This window comes from Rhea americana, unplaced genomic scaffold (genome assembly GCF_003343005.1).
Source record: "Rhea americana isolate MKP2758 unplaced genomic scaffold, rheAme1 scaffold_53, whole genome shotgun sequence".
NCBI classification, from domain to species: Eukaryota; Metazoa; Chordata; class Aves; order Rheiformes; family Rheidae; genus Rhea; species Rhea americana.
The window spans coordinates 5,063,892-5,085,708 of record NW_028186679.1 but is presented as its reverse complement, the minus strand read 5'-3'; the positions used below and the strand labels follow the sequence as shown (position 1 = coordinate 5,085,708).

At 37.2% G+C, this 21,817-nt stretch overlaps 2 protein-coding genes across 6 annotated transcripts in view; one reads left to right on the top strand and one right to left on the bottom strand.

The window, feature by feature from the left end:
• Window positions 1-3,796, bottom strand: part of NSUN6 (NOP2/Sun RNA methyltransferase 6) — a 30,385-nt gene extending 26,589 nt beyond the window's left edge. The window contains exons 1-3 of one of the 5 annotated variants that reach the window (XM_085318361.1): window positions 3,759-3,796; window positions 1,704-1,839; window positions 361-458 (exon numbers count right to left, since the gene is read on the bottom strand). In XM_085318361.1, coding sequence (XP_085174487.1) covers window positions 361-435 — 75 coding nt within the window. In that variant the 5' untranslated portion in view covers window positions 436-458; window positions 1,704-1,839; window positions 3,759-3,796. The other 4 variants (XM_085318360.1, XM_085318364.1, XM_085318363.1 and 1 more) reach the window with 4 other exon arrangements.
• Window positions 3,797-5,068: 1,272 nt separating this feature from the next.
• Window positions 5,069-20,984, top strand: ARL5B (ARF like GTPase 5B). Its single transcript, XM_085318356.1, has 6 exons — window positions 5,069-5,182; window positions 11,203-11,263; window positions 12,431-12,578; window positions 15,585-15,668; window positions 17,340-17,491; window positions 18,951-20,984. Exons 1-6 carry the CDS (start codon window positions 5,137-5,139, stop codon window positions 18,997-18,999), a joined length of 540 nt encoding a protein of 179 aa, XP_085174482.1. The 5' UTR covers window positions 5,069-5,136; the 3' UTR covers window positions 19,000-20,984.
• Window positions 20,985-21,817: the final 833 nt, after the last annotated feature.

Below are 21,817 nucleotides of genomic sequence, written 5' to 3'. Positions count from 1 at the left end.
GTGTGATGTAAAATAGTGGGGAATGTCTATGCTTTAGAGGCCTAACCCCAGGGACAACCTCATAAATTTCTTGAAAAGGACTAATTGAAAAACTAGTTATATTATCAAGATCATTCTAAACAAGTGGCTCTTCAGTGGGATCCATAAACTGAAGCCTTAGATTTATGCTAAGTAGCCAACAAGCTTACGTATTTTAAGCATAAGTCTCTTTAAATATCTGAATGCCATATGGACTTTGAATCTGAATAGTCGAATGCACATTATTTTATTGTGAGATACTGATAATATTAAATAATGCTAACAGTGTGCAATTTGTGAATATGTGATCACTGATGGTTAATAGCAGTACCTTACACATACCTCACTATTTCTGAACACTTTGCCAAGATATTCTTCAACTTCACATTGAAAGGATATTTTGGGAAAGCAAGCCATCTTCTTTTAGCATTTAAAATCTGCTGGTAAAGAACTGAAGTGAGCAACATATTGTCTTAGTGATATTTATCATAATCTCTAATTTTGTAAATGTAACGTAAGATATATCACAAACTAAGTGCACTGGCCTTTCTGATTCTTCTGGTTGGAGAATCAATGTCACTGTACTCAAAACTCCAAATATWGCTCAGGCTGTAACTGTAATACTAATTACATTTTGGCATAGGTTAATTAACATGTTTAGCATTTGCAGTGTAGGATAAACATATTAGAATGAAATTACCCGTTTCATTACTGTCACACCCTTCCCAGCCACATCTTCCAAGGACACAGTATCAGTGTCTAAAATATAAGGTAGGTGTGTCATCACCTCTAAATCCTGTTCCATTAAAGTTCCTCTACTTGTCCTGGAGGAAAACTTGTAGCTTAGTCCTGGAATTCACTCACAAGGGTTCAACGTAAAATTTAATCAGCTCTGACTCTTCTGAAGTCCTTTCATTTATTACATTACATTACTGTAATCATTTCTAGAGATTATCTTCTAATTTTTCCCTGTCAGATTTCATTTTTCTCAGGCTTAGCTTTTTAGATTTCCTACATAGCTTAAATGATCCAAATTCCGTAAGTGCTGACATGTAAGCAGGAATGTTATTTTTTCTCATAGACTTAAAAAAAATAATGAACCAATATAAGTTTTTTCGTATAGCTATTCTCTAAAACTAGTGAAGAATTAATACAAAAGAAGCTTTGCTGATCCTTACTGTAAAGCTTCAACCAGTTTGGTGAAAGGTTACATGTTAAAAGATACAGGAAGTTTCCAGATGTTACTTTTATTCCTCTTCAAAGTTTAGCTACAAAGTCTCTACTGTAGCTCAGCCCTGATACAACTGTAATTTCCTTATGATTTTTCTATGTTTATTTTCTGTATAAGCGAAAAAATGCAGTTATCTTCATAAAGATGTATCTGACCATCCCTACATAGCCTGTTTTTTGGAAGATTATATACACTTCCTGAAACATACATACTTCAGTCTGAAGTTAGAATTCCTAAGAAGTTAATAGCTTAATTTAACTAACTTAAATGGAAGGAAAGCRAGAACTCACCACTGTCAGTGAGGTTTACTCCATCCATAATAAGGAAATTTGAATACTAAAATACTACATTTTCATTTTATTAGACATACTTAACTTACACCAGAAAGTTGGGCATACATTCTCTTTGAATTAGAGGCTGCTTCTGACTTTCATCACATAGATCTCAAAAATACCTCATATTCCAGATTCAGCTGAAGTTTCAGGCTAGAAGACACTTATCTTTTTTAGACTTAATCTTCAAGCTCAGACAAAGGTAATTTTCAGTGTTATAGGTGGGAAGTTCAGTACGTTATTCACAACTTCAGCAGCCTTTGACAGAAATAAGCATAATGGAATTAATGAACTTGTTCTTAGATTCTAGCAAAATGCCTAATAAGAATTTACTTTGGTATTTCTACTAAATCGAATAGTACTAAAATAGTTTATACTACAACTTAAGTGACCAAAGTTTTCAGACAATGTGGCATATCACGCTTCTGAGTCGTTGTTCTAAGATGCCTACATTACAAAGTAAGAACATATGGTTCACATTTGGATTTTTTTTTCATGAGTATAATAAACTAGCATTAAAAAAAAAAAAAGAAGAATTTTTAAGATACCTGGAATCCTGAATGCAATTAAACAGAATTTGAAAACTTGGAATCCTGAATGCAATTAAACAGAATTTGAAAACTTATAGAAATATGTATTATTTAGACCTAGAATTACCTTTGCTATTAATACTATGAAGGTATTTTTTTAAAGACACAAAATAGATATTTTGTGAAAAAACGGTCATTCACAATTACAGTTACTTCTTCATGGAAACCCAACAACGGATGTTGCATGTTGGCAACAGGGCTTGTTTTTATCTCTTTTTTAAAATGTGACCGAATAATATCATGTAATGTCTGCTGGTAGAGGATCAAAACCTTGGTCAGAAATGACTACACAAACAGGACAGATTTGATGAACTGCAATAAAGATGCATAAATGTACGATGAAGGGGAAGCATTAGTCCCATAGTAAAAATCAACAAGATAACTTTATCACAAAGTAATGTAGACTCTCTATGGTTTGCATGCTCAAATAGAAAAAACATAGTGTGTTATCCTTCTGAAGAGGATGGMACGTATATTATAATGCCTGCAATAAAACGAGAAGCTAGGAATGCAATACTAATAGGAGACTTCAGGAATCCCTGTGTAGTCTGGGTGGGTGTCACACAGAAGCATGATGCCATATTGTGCTTTTGAACACTTCATGAAATATTTGGTCAAGGAATACAAAGCAGGAAAATTTAAGTCTTGACCCTGACTAGTTCATAGGGCCTGGTACAAAACATCAGTGTTGAAGAGCTGCTCTGATGAAGCMATTGCAATGTATGTGGATTCAACACACACATTCAGGTAGCAAATACAAGAAAGCCAGTATCACTGTGCTTAGTTCAGGAAAAGGAACAACACATCCATGAAAAATAGTTCCTCTGTTAAGACAAGCAGTCAAAATAATAAAAACATTGTAAACCAYCCGGAAACTAATTTAAAAATACATAACTGGAGGTTCTGAGTGCACCCACATAACCTGCAACTTGAGCACTGCATGTATGCTGCTTGAATTTCAAGAAAAGACACAGCTTAGAAAAGTTTGGAGGAAGGTCATTACATAAAGATAGGGAATGGCTCCCAAATAAGGAAATACTAAACAGGCACTTGAGAGCAGATAYGATAAAAGTGTTTAAAAGCCAGTGAGGAAGGCTGACAAGGGAGACTGGTGTACGCCCCCTCCCAGTACAAGAGTACAAACAGCAAGTAGCAGGTTCAAAACCAAAGGTAACTTTTCCAGAGCAGCTCTGTCACACACCACGCCGCAGGACCTCGTGGACAGGGCGGGCTTTAGAAAGGAAGCCCCTGGGCTCGACCCACGACAGAAAAAGAGCCCTGGAGGCAGCACGGCTCCGTTTCGCTCGCCACCACGGGGCCGGAGGTCTTCGCCCTATCGCAGCACACCCTCACGGCCCAGAGGGCGGCAAGGCCTCCCCGAGGCACCGCGGCCCCCTCCCCACGCGAGGGGGAGGCCCCTCCCCGCCGCGCCGCGGAATTTGGGGCTCCCCCACCCACACCCCGCCGCTACTAAAAGCCGCAGGCTAAGAGAGCGGCACCTCCCGCCAGGCCAGGGGAGCCGAGGGCCGCGCGGGAGCGGGAGCGGGAGCGGGAGCGGGGGCACCGCCTCGCCTCGCCTCGCCTCACCTCGCGCCGCCCGCTGCCGCGGCGCGCGCAGCTGGTCCCGCCTCCTCCGCGGAGCGGCAGGAAGTCCCGCCCCCGCGGGCGCTGACGATTGGCTGGGGGCGAGGGAGGCTGTTACCATGGGAACCAGACACGCCAAGCGGCGGCGGCGGCGGCGGCGGCGGAGGAGGAGGAGGAGGAGGGTGGGCGGGCGCGGGCGGCACCGCCTCTGTTGGCCGGAGTGCGGAGGCGGACGGGACCGGACGGGACTGTAGCTGCGGGGGCTTCTGGTGCCCCTGAAGAGCCACAGCAGACGCGGCCCAGAGCCCTGAGAGAGCGCCTGAGGTCGGCCTTCGGCCGGCAGGGCTGGAGGCGCGGGCAGCGGGGGACGGGCCCGCCGCTGCCGCACGCCGGCTGTGTGTCATGCACCGCGTCAGCACGGGGAGGAAAAGAGTTTGCAATGCTGTAATTGCTTGGCAAGAGTGCAGTGCTGAATTCCAGTAGCTAAAGAAGCTCCTTTTACCAAAGCTGCTGATGGTAAGATTTTTTTGGATGAGCAAGCTTAAATACTGCTGTGTGAGATAAAACAGATCTAATTCCATCTCGACCGTGTTTCAGTGCACGCAGCTTCTTCTGCTAAGGTAGAAGAGGGGTCAGTTCTCTTCCACAGAACTTTCTTGCAGTGCTGAAAAGTGAGAAAACCGATATCCAAACAAAATTTCAGTAACAAGAACTTAAGAGTGCAGCACACAAAAACGAGTCATTTTTTCTTAAATGCTTTATTATATAGGAAAGATCCGAGCGCCTTCGAAATTAGAGGCCTTTTTACTGTTGAGTACCACAGGCAGCCACAGCGCTGAGAGGCAGAGCGCCGCCGTTAAAAGCGACAGGCAAGCGAAGCTGCCCGCCGCGCACGCCCCCCGAGCTCCTCCATTCCYGGCCGGTCCCCGCGGACCCTCTCCGTCCTCCCGGGACGCGCTGGACCTCAGCCCACCCTCGCCCGGCAGCTGGCGCCCGAGGCACCGGCACGCTACCTGCCCCCTGCCGCCCGAGGGAGCATCTGCCCCCGGGCAGCCCCGCTCTGCYACGCCGGGCGCGGCCGTGCAACGTCACCCGCCGCCGGCGTACGTGATGACGCACGTCGTGACGCGGCCGAGACGCGTAGGCGCTGGGGCGGCCGTTGGCCGGCGCAGCGCGCGAGCCCGCACTGCCGCGCCGGAGCCGCCGGCGGTCGAGCGCGGCCGGCAGGACGGCGGCCCGAGCCGCGCCGCCGAGGAGCTCGAGAAGCGCTTCCCGTCCCAGTCGACGGCCCTGTGACGCGGGCCGCNCGCCACGGCCTCACGGGTCCCGCCGCGCCCCGGGGGCTCGCGGCCGCGCCCGCGGAGTCGGGCTGAGGCCAGGCATGGGCCTGATCTTCRCCAAGCTGTGGAGTCTCTTCTGCAACCAAGGTGGGCGCGGGGCTCGCGGCGGCGGCGGGTGGTGGAGCCCCTGAGGACGAGGGGCCGCGGGCTGGCGGGGCGCCGCGCCGCCTCCTCCGGCCGCCTGCGGGCCTCCGCGCGGGCGGGCCCCGGCCGAAGTGGGGCTCTTCTTTGTGCGGGGTCTGGAGGGCTGCTTGTGCGGTGCCTCGTGCCCGGGGCCGCTTTGTTTCTCTTGCTTAGTTTGTCCCCCTCTCTCCCCCTTCCCGGGCGGCTCGTGAAGAGCTGCGCGGCCTGCGGTGGGCTCCTGAGTTCGCGTAGTGGCAAACGCTGCTGCCTCCCAAAGTTGTTTTCTCACCCTGGAAGCAGCGGAAGCTTTGGGCCRTCAAGATCTTGCTCGTTTTCTGCAGACCATCGTTCTGTTTTTAAACTGGGGTCTGCTRTTAAAATCGCACTGTTCTTAAATAGTGATTCTACTAAAGCATTTCTGAGCAGAGAGCTAAGTATAAAACAAGTTCTGCTGGCTTTTAGTGCTGAGAAATATTGCCACCATAAGGGTGTCACCGTACAATTCTGGGAAAGGAAGAAGGAGTTGCAGCTTTATTGTTTTGGTTTCCTTTCTCTTAGTAAATGACAATATTAGATTACGTTGATTCCACTTCATTAGAGGAAAAAGAACACATTGTTCTTGTATAGTAGTTCTTCAGAGAAGAGATGTTCTTCATATAATTAATATATTAATGGCAATTAGTATTACAGCATCGGTGAGGCAGTGCTATGAAATACCTAATATTTGGCTTCTCCCCCCTTGGGAGCATATGGGGTGTGTTTTAATCTTGGCTTGGAGTGGGAGGGGTGTTTATTTGGGTTTTGGTTTTTGTCTCCTCCTCTTGTGGCACCCATAGAGAAGGAATTAAGTTTCTTTTTCATGGCCTAAATTTAAATTCTACCCTAGGAAAGTTAACTGTAAATTTCAGATTTATGTAGTAGAAAATTCCTCTCCAGTTACACAGTTATTTTCTCCATAATAATAATGATAAAAAGAGCTAGTAGTTATTGAGTCGTTTCCTCTTGCTCTTCTAATCGTATGTCAAATCTAGGCAATTTATTGGAAAATTTTTAGATTGTCCTTTGAAACTATTTGAGCATACTGGGATGGGAAAAATCCTCATGTTAACCGCATATCTAAAGGGAGTATTTCAAAGATGCAAATATGCTTCTTACGCCTAGCTGTATGTAGTGCATGTCATCGGTTCATCATAGCTGGCGTGGGTTTTGCTGATAGTCTGAAGCACTTGATACTGGCAAAATGAAAGGTTAAACAAAGCAAAGATTTAGGAAGTGCCATCTGGCTTCTATCAAGTGGAGCATGGAGGAGGAGGTGTACCAAAGTGCTTAGAAGATAGAGGAGTAAATTATGGGCATTTCACTAGAGTATTGCATACTGAGTTTTGCTTTATACAAAGGTGATAGTAACTGAATGTAAAAATGCAGAATGTAGAAGATAGCTGATCAATAATAGTTAGATAACTAAAYACTTTAAAGAAATACCAACAGGTGAGTTAATGCACTAGGAATAGAAGGCACCTGATTTTGTAATGAATGCCAGGAGGAAAATATGTAGGTAGTTTTTTCAGACTCACCTTTTAAGATGCTAGTATYTGAAAGTGAGCCCCATGCATTTTTGTGCTTCAGAGTAGTTAGTGTGTGATGTGCAGAAAACTGAAGTCATTCAGAGTGAATTTCTGCCTAACAGAAAAACTCTATAATAAATCTACCTTCCATCCTACTAAAGCACTGAATGTGATTTTATTTGTTTACACCTCTTGTTTACAATTGTTGCAATTTGATTCTCTGCCTTAATGGCTAAATAAATAGTACATGGTAAGAATTTTCATCAATTGTTGAATTTCTAAAAAAAAAAAAATCTTCAAATCTTGTTACAGTGGATGCAGCAGGAACAAAGTGAAGCTATAATACACTTGCATAATTAAGATAAATCTCTCTTTAAGCAGAATTAAGTTTATAAAGTGCAGACCTTATTAATATTTTGTTTGTATCAAAACTATTTCTTTCAATTAAATGAGTATTTTTGCTATTACTGTTTCAATTGCTGTATCAAATCTTTTGAGCTGAAAAACAGATACAGATTTTTGTAAATTATGGGACTTTGTAAGAATGTTAATTTTGGATCTTCAGTGACCTGGGGTTATTTGCAAGTAAGGTGACTTTGGTAAGGTAACTGAGGTTTGGGAAGGATTCTTTTAAGCAATTTAATTTTTTTTTCACAATTAACCAAGCACTCAAGGAGTTTTCTTCCTGAAATACTTCCTTCAGGTAGAGAATCCTCTGAGATCTGTTTGAAGTTAACTATTGGTTAAAGAGCTGGAACAAGTATAATGAGCTGTACCATATCATTGCAACCCTGCAAATTCTAAGGAAATTTATGAATGAAAAAGCTGAACTGCATGTGTCATTTAACCCTTTGCATAGATATATGCAACCCACCTTGATATATGAGGACTGAAATAGGAAACWTCTTAAAACAGAGATCTAGAGGAGATCTAGGAGAAAAATAGATTGATAAGCCTGTTGCGTGTGTCAGGTAAATAGTAGAAATAGAGTAAATAAAAGAGCTGGTGGACATGTAGAGATTGCCTTTTGTAAAGAGGGGGCATGGGACCACAGACCTGTTGGAATTCTTTGAAGCTGTCAAGTTGCGTATCAATACCAATTTTAATTGCACGTTGTATTAGTGCATTTTAGTTGCATATTGATTATTAACCATATGTAACATTCTAAATAAATTTTTTATTCTTGAATTTTCTTATTTTGCTAAACTGAAGATATACTGCATAGACACTTTAGCATGCCCAWAATCTATTGTTACTTGACTGATTATTTCTTTTTCAAATGGAAGTGATATTTAAAAGGATTGAAAACAATTATGAAGGCAAAACATGCTTTAATAAATCTTTTCTCACATATGCAGCACAAATAGTAAGATTTGACTTTAGTAGCAAAAGATACATGAGTTAATACTCTTACTGTTTCCCTTATTCGTTTATTTTTCAAATATGTTGGAGGAAAAGATTCCTGTTTGCCATTAAAAGACTTAACATWTTTTTTTTAATCTTTGCAAATTAGAAAGGGGAAAAGGAAAAGCTGTGAGGGCTGTATTTGCAATTTTGGGTCCCTCTATTGCAGAGGAATATATAAGAGTAAGTGAAGAAGATAGCATCTTATTAGTTCTTCCTTCAACCATCTGCAAGATCATCCTCTTGTCCCATTACTTTGCAGTATTAGACTGCCAGTGGCTTTGTAAGAATACTATTTTATGTTTTGCTATTTTTTTTAACTGCTCAGGAATGGTTGATATCAACAGAATTCTTTTAGACAGTAGTCTAATACTGTCTTTAAACCTGCACAGGCCTCCTTTTTTCTACTTACTTTTTCCTCATTCAGCATGATTTATAAAGACTCTGCTCTTCTCTGGCAACTCTGTTATGGATTTTCTTCTCCCTTTTTAAAGTATGTAGAGGACTGGCAGGGCTTTCATGTCCTGAGTTTGAATACCAGCCAGTGAAAGAGAAACTTGGGTTAGCCTATAAGTACAAGACACAAATAGCCTAAATTACTGCTTACCATTTACTCCATAATTGCCCATTCGCTTATATGAAGCATCTTCCACCTGTTGCTCTTGGAAATGAGTACTCATCTAGTTAAACTTTTTTCTGTCTTAGTATGTCGGTTTCTATGTTTGTATGTGCTTCCTTTAGAGTGTGTGTGTATACAGGATTTTGCTTTTATATATATATATATATATGTATATATTTATGTATATATGTGTTATATATATATATTAAAATCTAACCAGACTAGATAGAAATTTGATATTTGTGTATGTTTGAAAGTGAAGAGCTTTTCATTATCATAGATGAGTATTGATGTAAATAGCAATTACATAGTTTTGAAAGCAGGGTGTTCTACTATTAATAGAAGGTGGAAACCACTGCTTGCTTGAGATATGCTTTTATCTAATTAATTGCATACTTACCTCTACATTAATAAACCCTTGTGTGACTGTTGCTTGTTTGTACGTATTCAGTTACCATATAAAAGACTATTTGACTATGTAATAACACAGCTAAGCTGTTCCTTTCCTCCCCTCCCCTATGAACACTGAAGGGTTCATATTTCAATAACTTCTAGAAACAACAATTTTAGAATGGGGAAAAACATACTTTTTCTTCCTCATTGTGATGAGTATGGTACTGTTTCATCTGATGYTCTTCACGTTCATTCTCAAGTAAGACTCTGAATGTTTGGCTTCTATTGTGAAAGTGGGAAATATGAGATGTAATGCCTAGCGGCAATTCATCTTCTCTTCTCTTCAAAAATCATACAATCCGCATGCTACAAATGTAGAGTCGTCTCTTTCCAGGACAGTACAGCTGCTTTAAAAACAACAGAAGGATATTTGTGTTTAAACTTTCAAAGCCCTTTAAACTTACTGAATTAGAAAGAGACAGAAACTCTAGATACATGGCATGGTTTTATTGTAGTGGTTTAGWACCTGTATATTTCTTAGACTACCTGTAGGAAAAATGTATGAAGGCATAATTCATGAGTGACTTCTAGGTGTAGTTAGTTTTGTATTCTCTTTCACAGAAGTATTGGTATAATTCACTCTAGATTTGAATACAAAAAGGACTTCTTACCACTTACATATTGAGAGAGGTTATTAATTGGCGGTACTGACGCTTGTGGGGCAAAAAGCATTACTGGAATTAAGGCCAGGAAAAAACTATTTCCTTCTGATGCCCTTACAGGATGTAGTGCTAGGGGAAATGATATGGGGGCATATGTTTCAAGACTCATTAGGACTGTATCACATAGCAAAGCTTCTGAWAAAAGTTCAAAGCAAAAGTTTGATAAAATCACTTTCAGGATAAAAAGTACTAGATTATATGTAAATAATCTCTTTGCACACAACTGTGTAGAGTCCACTGAATTTTTTTAGACAAATTTCTTCTTTCTTAGACCACCCATCCGCAGGCAAGAGCAAAGTTACTTGGTATTTATGACAAGTATTCTGACCTTTTAGTAGTTTATGTCTTATAAGTTAAATGTGATATCTTAGAGGAAATCTATAAGATGTGAACCATATTTTGCTTCTAAATAAGTGCCCTGGAATTTTTAAATATGACCACTTCAAAAGTGAACCTRTTCACCTGCTTGAGGCAGTTTTTACTTCTAGTATCCATTTATAACTACTTTGCTCTCAAGTGATTTGCTTTTTTGTGGGTGAGTGAATCAATATCTTCTAACTTTGTGTGTGTATTGAAAGTAATTCTAATATACAGCTTTATTTGAATTTTAAAAAGAATTAAGTTCAGAGAAGCACGTAATTCCCCTGTGCATGGAAAAATAACATTAATGCAACATTTGGCAGATCAGTAGTATATAAGCAGCAGCTTTAGGTCAGTGYTGAGATTTGTGATCCATTCAAAATATAGTTTCTTCTTACTGTTTGCTGTGCAAATGATGGTAGTCCATTAAATGATGTATCTGTACTTGAGTCTTGCACGTTAGACTAATATTTTCTGCAGACTTGGGATTTACTTTGCATGGCTGAAGATCTACAGACTCATCTGTTCTGTGAGAGCTAGTTCTTTCAAAATTTTAAAGAACTTATGGAGATTAACTGATGTTTTTCTTTACTGTATTATAAATATTATTCTGGATGTTTGGTGATGTATTTAAGATGGTGCACTGCTATCAATTGTATTTTTTCCTTGTATTTTGTATAAAACTTTAATTTTAGAAATTAATCATATTAATATCAATTCCTTTAAGACTTGAAATACTGACTTTGCCTAAAACTGTAATCTCAGCAGGTGAGGCATTGTGGATTTTTTCCCAAAAGTTGTCAACATTCCATGTAGGCTATTGAACTTAAAATAAATAAATAAAGAAAGAAAGAATTGTAATTGCTGCTGTTTCCACTAGTTTATTCTTGCYTTTTTTTGTGTGTGTCTATGTATATGCAGAGCACAAGGTAATCATAGTGGGACTTGATAATGCTGGAAAGACCACCATTCTTTACCAGTTGTAAGTATACAAACTATTTTATTTTTCATTTTATGCTTTAGTATTTGTCACTGCTTAGTCATTGAAAATTTGGTTCTGAAAGGTGACAGAAACTCTAGGGTTGCCCTAGTGCACAGTACATACATGAATGGTATTAGTCATTATAAATATATTTCAGTTTTGTATTTAAATGATGAATAAAGGACCTGCAGTGTTTTAAAACTGAACTGTAACTAGAGCRACATAATTTTATAAGCACATAGTGAACTGCTAATTATTTTGCTATTAAAGCGTATCTTAATTGGTAACGTAGAAATCATCCAGTGGCAGAAAACGGTAGGGAAGAAAGTGTTTTTAAATAAACTGGAATTCTAGTAACTTTGCAAAATCCGTGAGTATTTCTAATTGTTTCTCGATTCCAATGCTTAATGTCGTTGACGTTACACTTAACCACCCCTACCTCTTGCCTATATTACAGAAATGTCTATGATGAATTCAGCAATATTGACAGSAACATAGTTATTATGGTGTTTGTGGAAAAGGAGGAAGGCATAATTAAATGACTATGTATATATTTAGATATTAAGGAGGAAGAGGGTATTTCCCAAAAAACCTTTTTCTGAGCACTTTGACAAAGGTGGAAAGAAGAMCTGGGATATTTTCAGCTTAGGTAGTCCAGCAGTCAACCAGTCCTTCAGAGTTTGTTATGAAATCAAATTGTATTTTAATAAATTGAGTGCTCTGATAAATTGTATTCAGAATTAGGTTCTGCACAGTTTAGCGTTCTCCTTATTTGAAGGTCACTAGAATAGCAACTTTCTGCTCTGAAGCAAGCACATTTTAAGACTAGTCTTTCTTTTAACAAGAAAAGCCTGTTAGAGATACTTATCCATTTATTGTAAGCCTTTTCTCTGCTTGTTTTTTTGTTTCTGATGTTTTTAAGCACATTGACAGTTTCTTTATTACGAAAGCAAGTACTGTAGGAGAACTTTGTGAACTACAGTTTAGAATTGTTTTRAAATACTTTATTTCTGTAGAATTTTCTTGAAAAATGAATGATTTGATATCCTTCAAGAGACGTAAAACATGTATTGTTTTTCCCCCCTCTAACATTTATTCTAATTGAGTTGTGACAAGCCTTGTCGATTTTGCTGGTTGGTATTTATGGTGTGATATTGTTTTCTTTAGCTTAATGAATGAAGTGGTTCATACTTCTCCAACCATAGGAAGTAATGTAGAAGAAATAGTAGTGAAAAATACTCATTTTCTCATGTGGGATATTGGAGGGCAGGAATCATTACGGTCCTCGTGGAACACCTATTATTCAAACACAGAGGTATGTGAAGCTGCTTCCAATTTGTAAATTCAGTAGGTTTATTGGGAATATCTGTAGACCTTTATGAAGGCTGCAGCTATGTTATCTTTAAGTATTTTTGAGGAAAGAATAAACTCAAAAAGTATAAGGTGTCTCTGGCATGCAGCCAATTTTCTGGTAATATCTAACATATTTTTCCTGCCCCCTATTCATTAGTGTTATTGTCTTACTTGTGGAATGAACTGTGAAGTTGGACTTCTTTTTCTAGATCATTGAATGATATCAAAATTATTTTTGAATGTTTTTCTCGAGTAAGTTAAAAAGCAAWTTTTTCAATGTACTCAGTGAGGATTTACAGTGGCTAAATGAACTTCTGTATGTCTGCCTAAAATGTTTTTTAGGACAATGGTAATTAAGGATGAAGAATAATATTTTCTCCAGGAAGCAGTATTTAAAAATCTCAGCAGCTTGTGGCTTTTATCCAAAGGATAATAGGAAGGCTAGCTGTGCAGTAGTCAGAGCATACTGGTAAAGCTGYCATTGCTAGAAAGGTTGGCATAGAACTCACCAGCTGTTGTCCTTTTGCTTTCTCCCACCTCCCCATATCAAGATTTTTGATGCCAAAAGTTTATGAACCCAACATGTATTTAAAATCTAAATAGGCTCACCTTGAGGCTTGTACATTGACACGAAGAGTTTTACTTTTAACAGAAATGATTTTAAAAAGTTTAAAGTTGGTTTTAATTGTAAATATTATTTCTTATATAAGTATTCCATCCCCCAATGGGATTTTCTGCCTTTTGCCACCCTTTGGAAGAGGAGAGGGTAGAATGATCTACCCCAAGTGTTCAGAAACTTTTTAACTATTGGAAGCTTGACCTAGTATTGGAAGCTTCACCCCTAGTATTTTTTTAATTATTTTTAATTTTATCTCAAAGAACTATGACTATGACAAATGAGAGAGGGTGAAGAGACTTTTGTCAGCAATATCTAGGACAATAACTTCTTGGCCTTTGCACATTGAATTTTCCTGGSTTCTGGAATTTGAGGAGATGCATGTCTTCATTCTTTTTTGATCCTGTTTGGCAATGCTTTTCACCGCATTATTCTAGCTAATAAGTGTTTGAAATCTAGAGCTGTCCAGCTGTTGAAAGGAAGAACTTTCCTTTACTTAGAAGCTTTGTCTGTTGAAAAGAGTTGGGGGGGGGGAAAGGGGTCTGTTTGGTATGCTAATCCTAGCATCCCTCTTATTCATAATTCTTTTACTGTTCCTCCTCATCTGCCAGACATCTCAGAGTCACAGCAGCATTAAATTTACTTAGTTTTTCATACTTTCTGGTCTCTTTCAATGGGCTATACATCTCCTTAATTTTCTAAGGCAAAGTGATTTAGAACATAAGTTGGAAAATTACAGCAGTGACTTGTAATCTTCCCTTTTGGTTACTAACTTGCATGCAGCTTTTATCTCTTACCTGTTTCCTTATCTGTAAATTGAAGCAATCTAAGTAAAATCTCTGAAATGATGTAAAATCCCACAAATAAGCTTTTATGTGCATACCTGTCCTATATAGTTTCAACTTAACATGGATATTTCCGCAGTTCTGTTTTAAAAGTCAGAACAGAAGAATGTTGAGACAGGCTTACAYGCCCAAAGTTTTTGAAGGGAGGAGGAGAAGGGGCCAGGAGCTGTGTCTGATGGTATATATTGTCTCTAATAGTTATCCTTGGGGAAAAAACAAAAAGAGGAAAATAAGGAAAAAAGGAATGGAAAAATTGTTCCCATTGGTGAGCTACAAAGAGAAATAATGAAGAGTCTCAGATAAATATTATCTGCAGGGAGTTCTCTCTGGTGCAGCATATGTTCCCTGTAACTTTTTCCACAGTAGCTGTATAATTTTCATCAGGACCTTGTTGATCTCTGTACTGGTTGTTCCTGCTTATGATGCTGTTATTGCTGATTGGAGCAGGTGCTGGGAGGTCAGGGAAGGTGTTGAACACTGGTCGGGAGTTAAGATTTGCATGTGCRTATTACTGAGTAATGCTTATTAGCTGTTATTAGTGAGTATTACCCACTATGTAACAGCATATCTTTTTTTTTCCCCCCCTCTAGTACAAGATTTTACAGTAAAAGCTGTGAAATGGGGAGTAGAAAAGGTGGGATACAAGAGTCATTTTCACACCAGTGGCTGTTGCTTTCCTCTCAAGTGTAATGTACAGACATAGCAGTGTCTTGGTACACACAAGAGCAAGCCCATGAGAACAGTGTGCTAGGAAGAGCAATAAAGGCAAAGTCACTGCCATAGCAGCTTCTGAGTGCCTAGGTTAAGGAGCACAAAGTTGTAAGTGAAAGGCCGGTTGCAGAGCCCTTTTGCATTACAAAGGTTAAGGCATTGTGCAACAATATAATGCTGAATCCTGCAGATATGTAACTTTCTAAGGACTGATGTGCTATTGGAATAACTTTTTTTAGGCCCTGTGAAAAATTTGACTGAATTTCTAATAATGCTTCTTTCGCAATAGAGAGTTTGCATTTCATTTTAGTATTTTTCTGAGTATACATGTAGTAGGAGACAGTAATGGTCATTTTCACCGAGAGCTGAGTATACTAAGTTTCTATCRTCCACGTTCTAAGTATAATCCATGACTTGTAAGTGCTTTGGTACCTACATGACTATTTTGCTTATGATTTTAGGGGTTGCAAATCCAACTGGGAGATTGGTATAATTAACCATAGTACATGAAAAGTGTATCTTAGTTGCAGTTCTGAAATGTACATGCGCAATCTTTTTTTAAACTATAACTTTTGAGTATGATTCCCAGAGGTCTAATAAACGAGACTAACAATAAACCTSTTGTTCTGTTTTCTAACATGTTTTTGAAAGTCCATGCCTGCCTTGTATAGGAAGACTTGCTGCAGTAGTAGTCTCTTGAAAACTTGCTTTCTCTCTGTGTGTGTGTGTTCTTTTTTTTTGTATCTATTTTGTAATTTTAACTTTATCTACATACTGTACTATTTTTTTTCTCTAGTTCATCATTCTTGTTGTTGACAGCATTGACAGAGAGCGACTTTCTATTACAAAGGAAGAACTTTACAGAATGCTGGCTCATGAGGTATAGTAGAGAATTGGGATAATAGATTTCCTTTGTTGTGAACAGTCACATAATACTACATGGTTCCTATGTTAACAAAAATTATACATCACAAAAAAATTGAACCTGAAAATGCATGCCTGTATGGGAAAATTTAAAACATTATAAGAGTGCAAACTATAAATAAGCAGGCAACTCATAATAAAGAATACACATCCCTTTACAATAATAGGGCTCACTGGATTGTAATCAAATCATTTATTTTATAAATGTTGAACTTGTAAAATATTTTAAATTCAAATTACTTCATGTTAACATGACCACTATTGTTCTTTACTGTCTCTTTTTTCAGTTTAATAGTTAAAATTGAAGAAACTTAATTTTTTAAAAAAAGTAGGCAATTCAGTTTTCCTTAATTGTTTCAATACTGTTTCGTAATATTAAGGAACACTTATAATATTATAGTTAAATTAGTTTCAGTTTAGTTTCCTTCTGAACTATTTTATTTCTAATTTTATTCTGTGTTGTATTGAGGATTGTTGTATATTGGGTCAACTTCTCCTAACATCCTAAACTAACGTCTAAATTGAATTAGTTAAAGTACATTCAAATCTTCTGTGGTTACTCTCCAGCTGAATTTGAGTTGTGTTAAATAGAAACATCTTTGTTCTTTCTTGTCAGAAGGGGGTTTAGTACAGTGCAAATAATTCTGTTGAGTTCATTTCTCTGAATGTTTTGCAGTCTGTTTCAAATGAATGAGTTTTTCTTTACAGTTCAATACTAATCTAATTTGGGCCTGATTGTAAGGAGCAAATGCTTTATCAAAATAGATGGAAAGATGACTTTTGTAGTGCATTTTTCCAGTGTAATTATATAAGGTTCCAGTCTTGCAAACACAAGATGGTGATCAGTCATGTCCTGAAAACAATCAGTAGGCCAACTTGAAATGGACTTTAATAAGTACTACCTGTGAAAGTGAACTTTTGACTTTAGACCATAAAGGTTTGTTGTTTTTCTCTGGATGGAGAAATTGTCTCAAAATTTAATACAGGTTTAAATCTCTATTGAGTACTTTTAATTAGACCTGCCAGCTTCCTGAATATTGTATTTATCTTACTTCTGTATTTACTTCTGTACTCCTAGAACCATATATTCCTGTTCTTGTGTAGCTGCTTTATGGAGTCCTAATTTTCCTGCAGAAACAAAACTACTTAGTAGTAGTATAAAACTTAAAAGCTTTCTTAAATTGTTACTGCTTTAATCACTGAAGAACTTGGTTTACTGAAGTTGAAAGTATTTTCAAGGGAATGACATCTAGCAAACTTTTCMATTTAGATAGCATCCAATTTAGGTTTTGGAATGTTTATCTAGTAGTAATTCCACTGGCTAGATGGTGTGGAGCTCAGTAAAATGCATTATAACAAGATTTTCATTAGTTGACATACAAATATATGGGCAACGCCAGAAGGACGGTTGTGTAAAGCTTCATAATTTGATTCTCTGCAGTACAGAACGCTACTAAATAAATTTCTTTTTCAGTCTCAAGATTAGTTAATTTTAAGTGTGATAAGTCTGTCAAAACTGCATGATATCATGTAATTGTAGAACAGTTTGAATGATGTTCTTTTGAGGACCACAGTTAACACAATATCCTTTTAGCTCTTTGTGATAACTACTATAAATTACTTCTAGGATTTGCGGAAGGCTGCAGTCCTCATCTTTGCGAACAAGCAGGACATGAAAGGTTGCATGACAGCTGCTGAAATATCTACATACCTCACCCTTAGCTCCATAAAGGATCACCCATGGCACATTCAATCCTGTTGCGCTTTGACAGGAGAAGGGTAAGTGTTTAATATTAAAAGTACAATAACGTATGAGAAATGGGAACACTGGTTTAGAATCTTATTAACACCAATTTGGCTCTACTGAAAAGCATCTTTGGAGTCAGAGAGATATTTTTAATTTTTCCTTCTCTATTGAAACCTGTAGATTATTTTCATAGGTCAAATTCTATATTTGTATGAAGTATTTTTTCAGTTTATATAAAATTACTTTTTTCAGTTTATGTATGAAAAAATCTTGTAATGTAATAAATGAATAATAAAATTCACTTAATGATWTTTTTTTTCCGTAGACACATAGTACAATCTTTGCAAAAATGTTGTTCTGTGGCATCAGACATGATGAATCTTATTGGGTATTGGCAAGTGAGAATATTCTCCTCACTTTTGGCATGATTTTTTTTTTTAAATGCAGTGAAGATGTCTTATGGAGTGATTGACAGCATACTTTTCCTTRGGGTGTGATGTGTTAGTAAGAATGACTTGAGTTTTGGATTAGGTCTTTTGGACTTCTTAGCAGTTAACTCCACTTTCATCCTACTCTACTTTGGCCAAAGGCACTTTTAATATTTAGTTTATATACTAACTTAAATCTTCAGACAAGTTGGCATTTGGAGGAGGGGAGAGAGTCCTGAAGATTGACTKTAGTCATCCTAGGTTTCATCTTTCTTAAATCAAAATAAAAAAACAAGATGAAAAATTGGAGAACTTAAAACTGTGACACTGGTGATACAAATTCATCAAAAAAATTCCAGAGGATGATTCAGCTCAGGGATCTAATTCTGGGGACATCTGACAGGAGTTTGGGGAGATTAGCTGTGGGAGGCTGAATTAGCCTTTATGAGTACCTAGATTATGATTTACTTTACAAAACTAAAGCTTAAAGATGGCAAAAACTAGGAAACTGTATCCGTAGAAAATAGAAGGAAAATCCGTCTTCTGGCACATAAGAACTTTAAATGTAGATGCAAATTGGATGAATCAGCAGAACAGATTCCATGCAGTCTTCTTACTTAATACAGCATCTTCTCAGTTTTGTAATGGGATTGTGGAATGCTTGATACAGTGCCTTTCCTTTAACCAATTCAGTCTGGGTAAATTTGTCTTTTAYTGTGAAAATGTCTAGCTTTTAAGTAAGCAATCTATCATGGGAAACCTGTATTAAAAGAAAAATAATTTGATTTCATATACTTCTGAATAGGGGAGTGGAGTTGCATGTTTTAACTTTAGAAGAAAAAATTGAAAGAATGCCAAGCTTCAGTAAAATAGCATGCTTGACCAGCTTATTGTAGTTAAAGCCCGTGTAGTTTTAGTTTAAAACACAATTTGTTCATGTTTCACTCTGAATTCCAGCTGCTTCTATTTATTTTTAGTAGATTGATTTAAACATAAACCAAGTGGAAGACACACAAGAGATGTTATATTGATACGAGTTCTGTTTTAACATCTTATCTTTCAGATTATGCCAAGGCTTGGAGTGGATGACCTCCCGAATTGGAGTGAGATAGCTTATTGGGAAAGGAGAGACTTCTATTTATCCTGTGAACATGTACATTTTTCTGTACTTCTGGCTGCTGAGGCAGTGACCATGTTTAATTTATAACAGCCAACCTCCAAGCTGTACTTGAATCAAGTGCAGCTGARCTGAAACACAAAGTATTTTCTTAGCCTTTTTTAATACACTAATCTTCAACTGGATGAACGTATGTGAATCTGCTTTTAAGCATTGAAATTCATCTGATTATGTATTTTGACTTTTTCAATGATAGCTTTTTAAGATCTGTTTTTTGCCATTCTCAGTGTTTCATAGCTGCTCATCCCAAAGTTTGTATAACTTACTAACAAAATTGAGGGCAGATTGTCCAGTAATGAAAAAGTAGTGACTAAGTTGACCTGTAGCATAGCTTTGATCTCTTAAAGATGACCATATCTCCCAATAGGGCTACCTGGAAAGTCAGTAGACTTCTAGCCAGCACAGAAATTATAAGTGCAAGTGTTTAGGCTGTGAATGAGTTAGCTACTTACAATTAATATTGAGGGGCCTTTTAAAGTGATATATAATTGGAATTATGCCTTAAAAGAAATTTCATTCCCATTTTGCCTGCTAAGTAGTTCTGAGTTCTAATTCTCTCTATTTTTTTTTATGAAACCAATTCTCTTTTTTTTTTGTAATGAAAACACATCTGAAAACAATCTTTGTACAGTGGTGAGAGATCTTATTAAATGTTGTGTTATTCATTTAGCCCTTTAACTTTTTAAAAAATAAACCTCTTGATAAAAAAGAACTTGGGATCATGGTGGCCAATATTATGTGTAGATGTACTGTAATTGTTAAATTTTAATGCTGTACATACACGAGCCTTCCTCAAATTTCAGTGAGAGTGTTATTTTTTAAACAAATGCAAAATCAAAGGGGAAGACAGAGCTGTATGCAGAACAATATCATAGTACTGTATGTATCTGTAGACTTTAGACTGAAATTCTTGATACTTATTTACATGTTTTCAAATGTAAGTATTTCTAGATTCTGTAGCATTGAAAATATTTTGCCTTAGTTTTGTTTTTAATCTTATTTACAGGAGCAGAGAAATTTGCTGTTCTATTGAGATTCACTCACCTGAAATTGAGTAACTGGGAGCTGAAAAAGTAGAGAGCTTCCCATTAAAAAAGAGATGGAGAAAGATTAGACTTAACTCTTAATTAAGTGGATGGAGTTAGATCTGTAAAGAGAAATGGGCATCTGAAACTACAGATGAAGTTACTGAGAGGGTTAGGCACTAAAAACTAAAACCAAAGGAAAACAGAAAAATAAAACTAAAGCAATACTAGGCAACCAACTGTTAGTGAAATCCTGCTAGCAACTGTATGTCTAACCTACATAAATGCTTGGCAGGCTTTCAAAAAGCACCATCCTGCACTTTAGTGTGTCTAAACAGCACTCAGAATCTGCTCACTAGAAACATTTTGCTAATTCACTGTCTAGGCATGTTTCTTCTTTATCCAAGAATGTCATTTAATTATCCACTTAAATGACAAAGTATTTTTGATARATCTTGTTTTGATAAATCAGGCACATTAGAGTTTTATTTATTAAAATTRTTTTACATATTTTCAACTGAATTCCATTTTTATTGGAACAAAGCTTAATGAAATTTAAAAATCAGTACATATGTTGTCATAAATCTCTTTTTTTAAAAGGACTTTGGATATCTGTGAAATCTAATTGAATAAATTTATATGTAAATGCTGATTAGAAAAAGTCACATTCAGGAGAAAGGTTGAGTGTCAAGCCAATGTGTTGAAAAATGTTAAACTGGTGAAAAACCGTACTTTTAAAATAAAAAAGGAACGCAAGACAAGTTTAAAATTTGATAATAAAGCTCCTTGCTTGCTCTGATATTCAGCAGTTGTATTAAAGTGTGAAAATAAAAAGATTTGTTTTGTTTTTATGAAGTAAATTACAAATGGAGAAAAATAAAAATGATATGTTGAATGAAGACTCGTGATAATTTTGGTTTGCAATTTAAATTTATTTTCAGGTTGAATTTTATGGAGTTTAGTGTGTGGTGTTGAATATATATTCAAAGTACTATTTGGATGCTTTATCCTTGTACTGCAAAAAACACATAGGAAAGTATGACTTTGTRTTTAATGCTTTTCAGGTAAAACCTTTTGTAAACTGATGGTTTGATTGCTAAATCTCATCTTCTGTGAGAGACTGGACACATCAACGTCARTTATTAGGAAATGGTCATTTTGTGGACCATAGAATATCAGAAGAAAGAAACCTTTCTTTTAATTCTCTATCACTTCTTTAAGACCTTTGAGTACCTTTAAAAAAAATAAGCATTCTTAACAGTAGTTRTGATTTTGATCAGCTTGCTCTACTTCATTTTCCGCAACAGTTTTCCATTTGTGATACCATTTTTTTCATGGTACTGCTGCTAGCTTTGTGGTTGTTTTGGGTTTTGCTTTTGAATAAAGAATTTACGTGGGGTGTTTTGATTTATTCTGAATGATCTTTAGAACCTAGTAAACTAAAAAGTTAATTAAAAATAGTTTTAGAATGTGATGTGTTAGAAAACAATGTCTTTGTACTGCAACCAACTGCATGAATGTTTTTTGTTAATCTGTATATGGTTAATATAGTACAGGTAATTTTGCACTTTGAAAATATTTTTCATTTAATATTCTGTCTATACTTTTAATCAGCTTCTCAGTGGAAAATCCTAATATAAAGAAACTTAAAAAAAAAATTAGAGAAAAATGTCACATTTTCTCCTAAATAATCCATTTTACCTAAAATATACTATATTGTAATGTAGC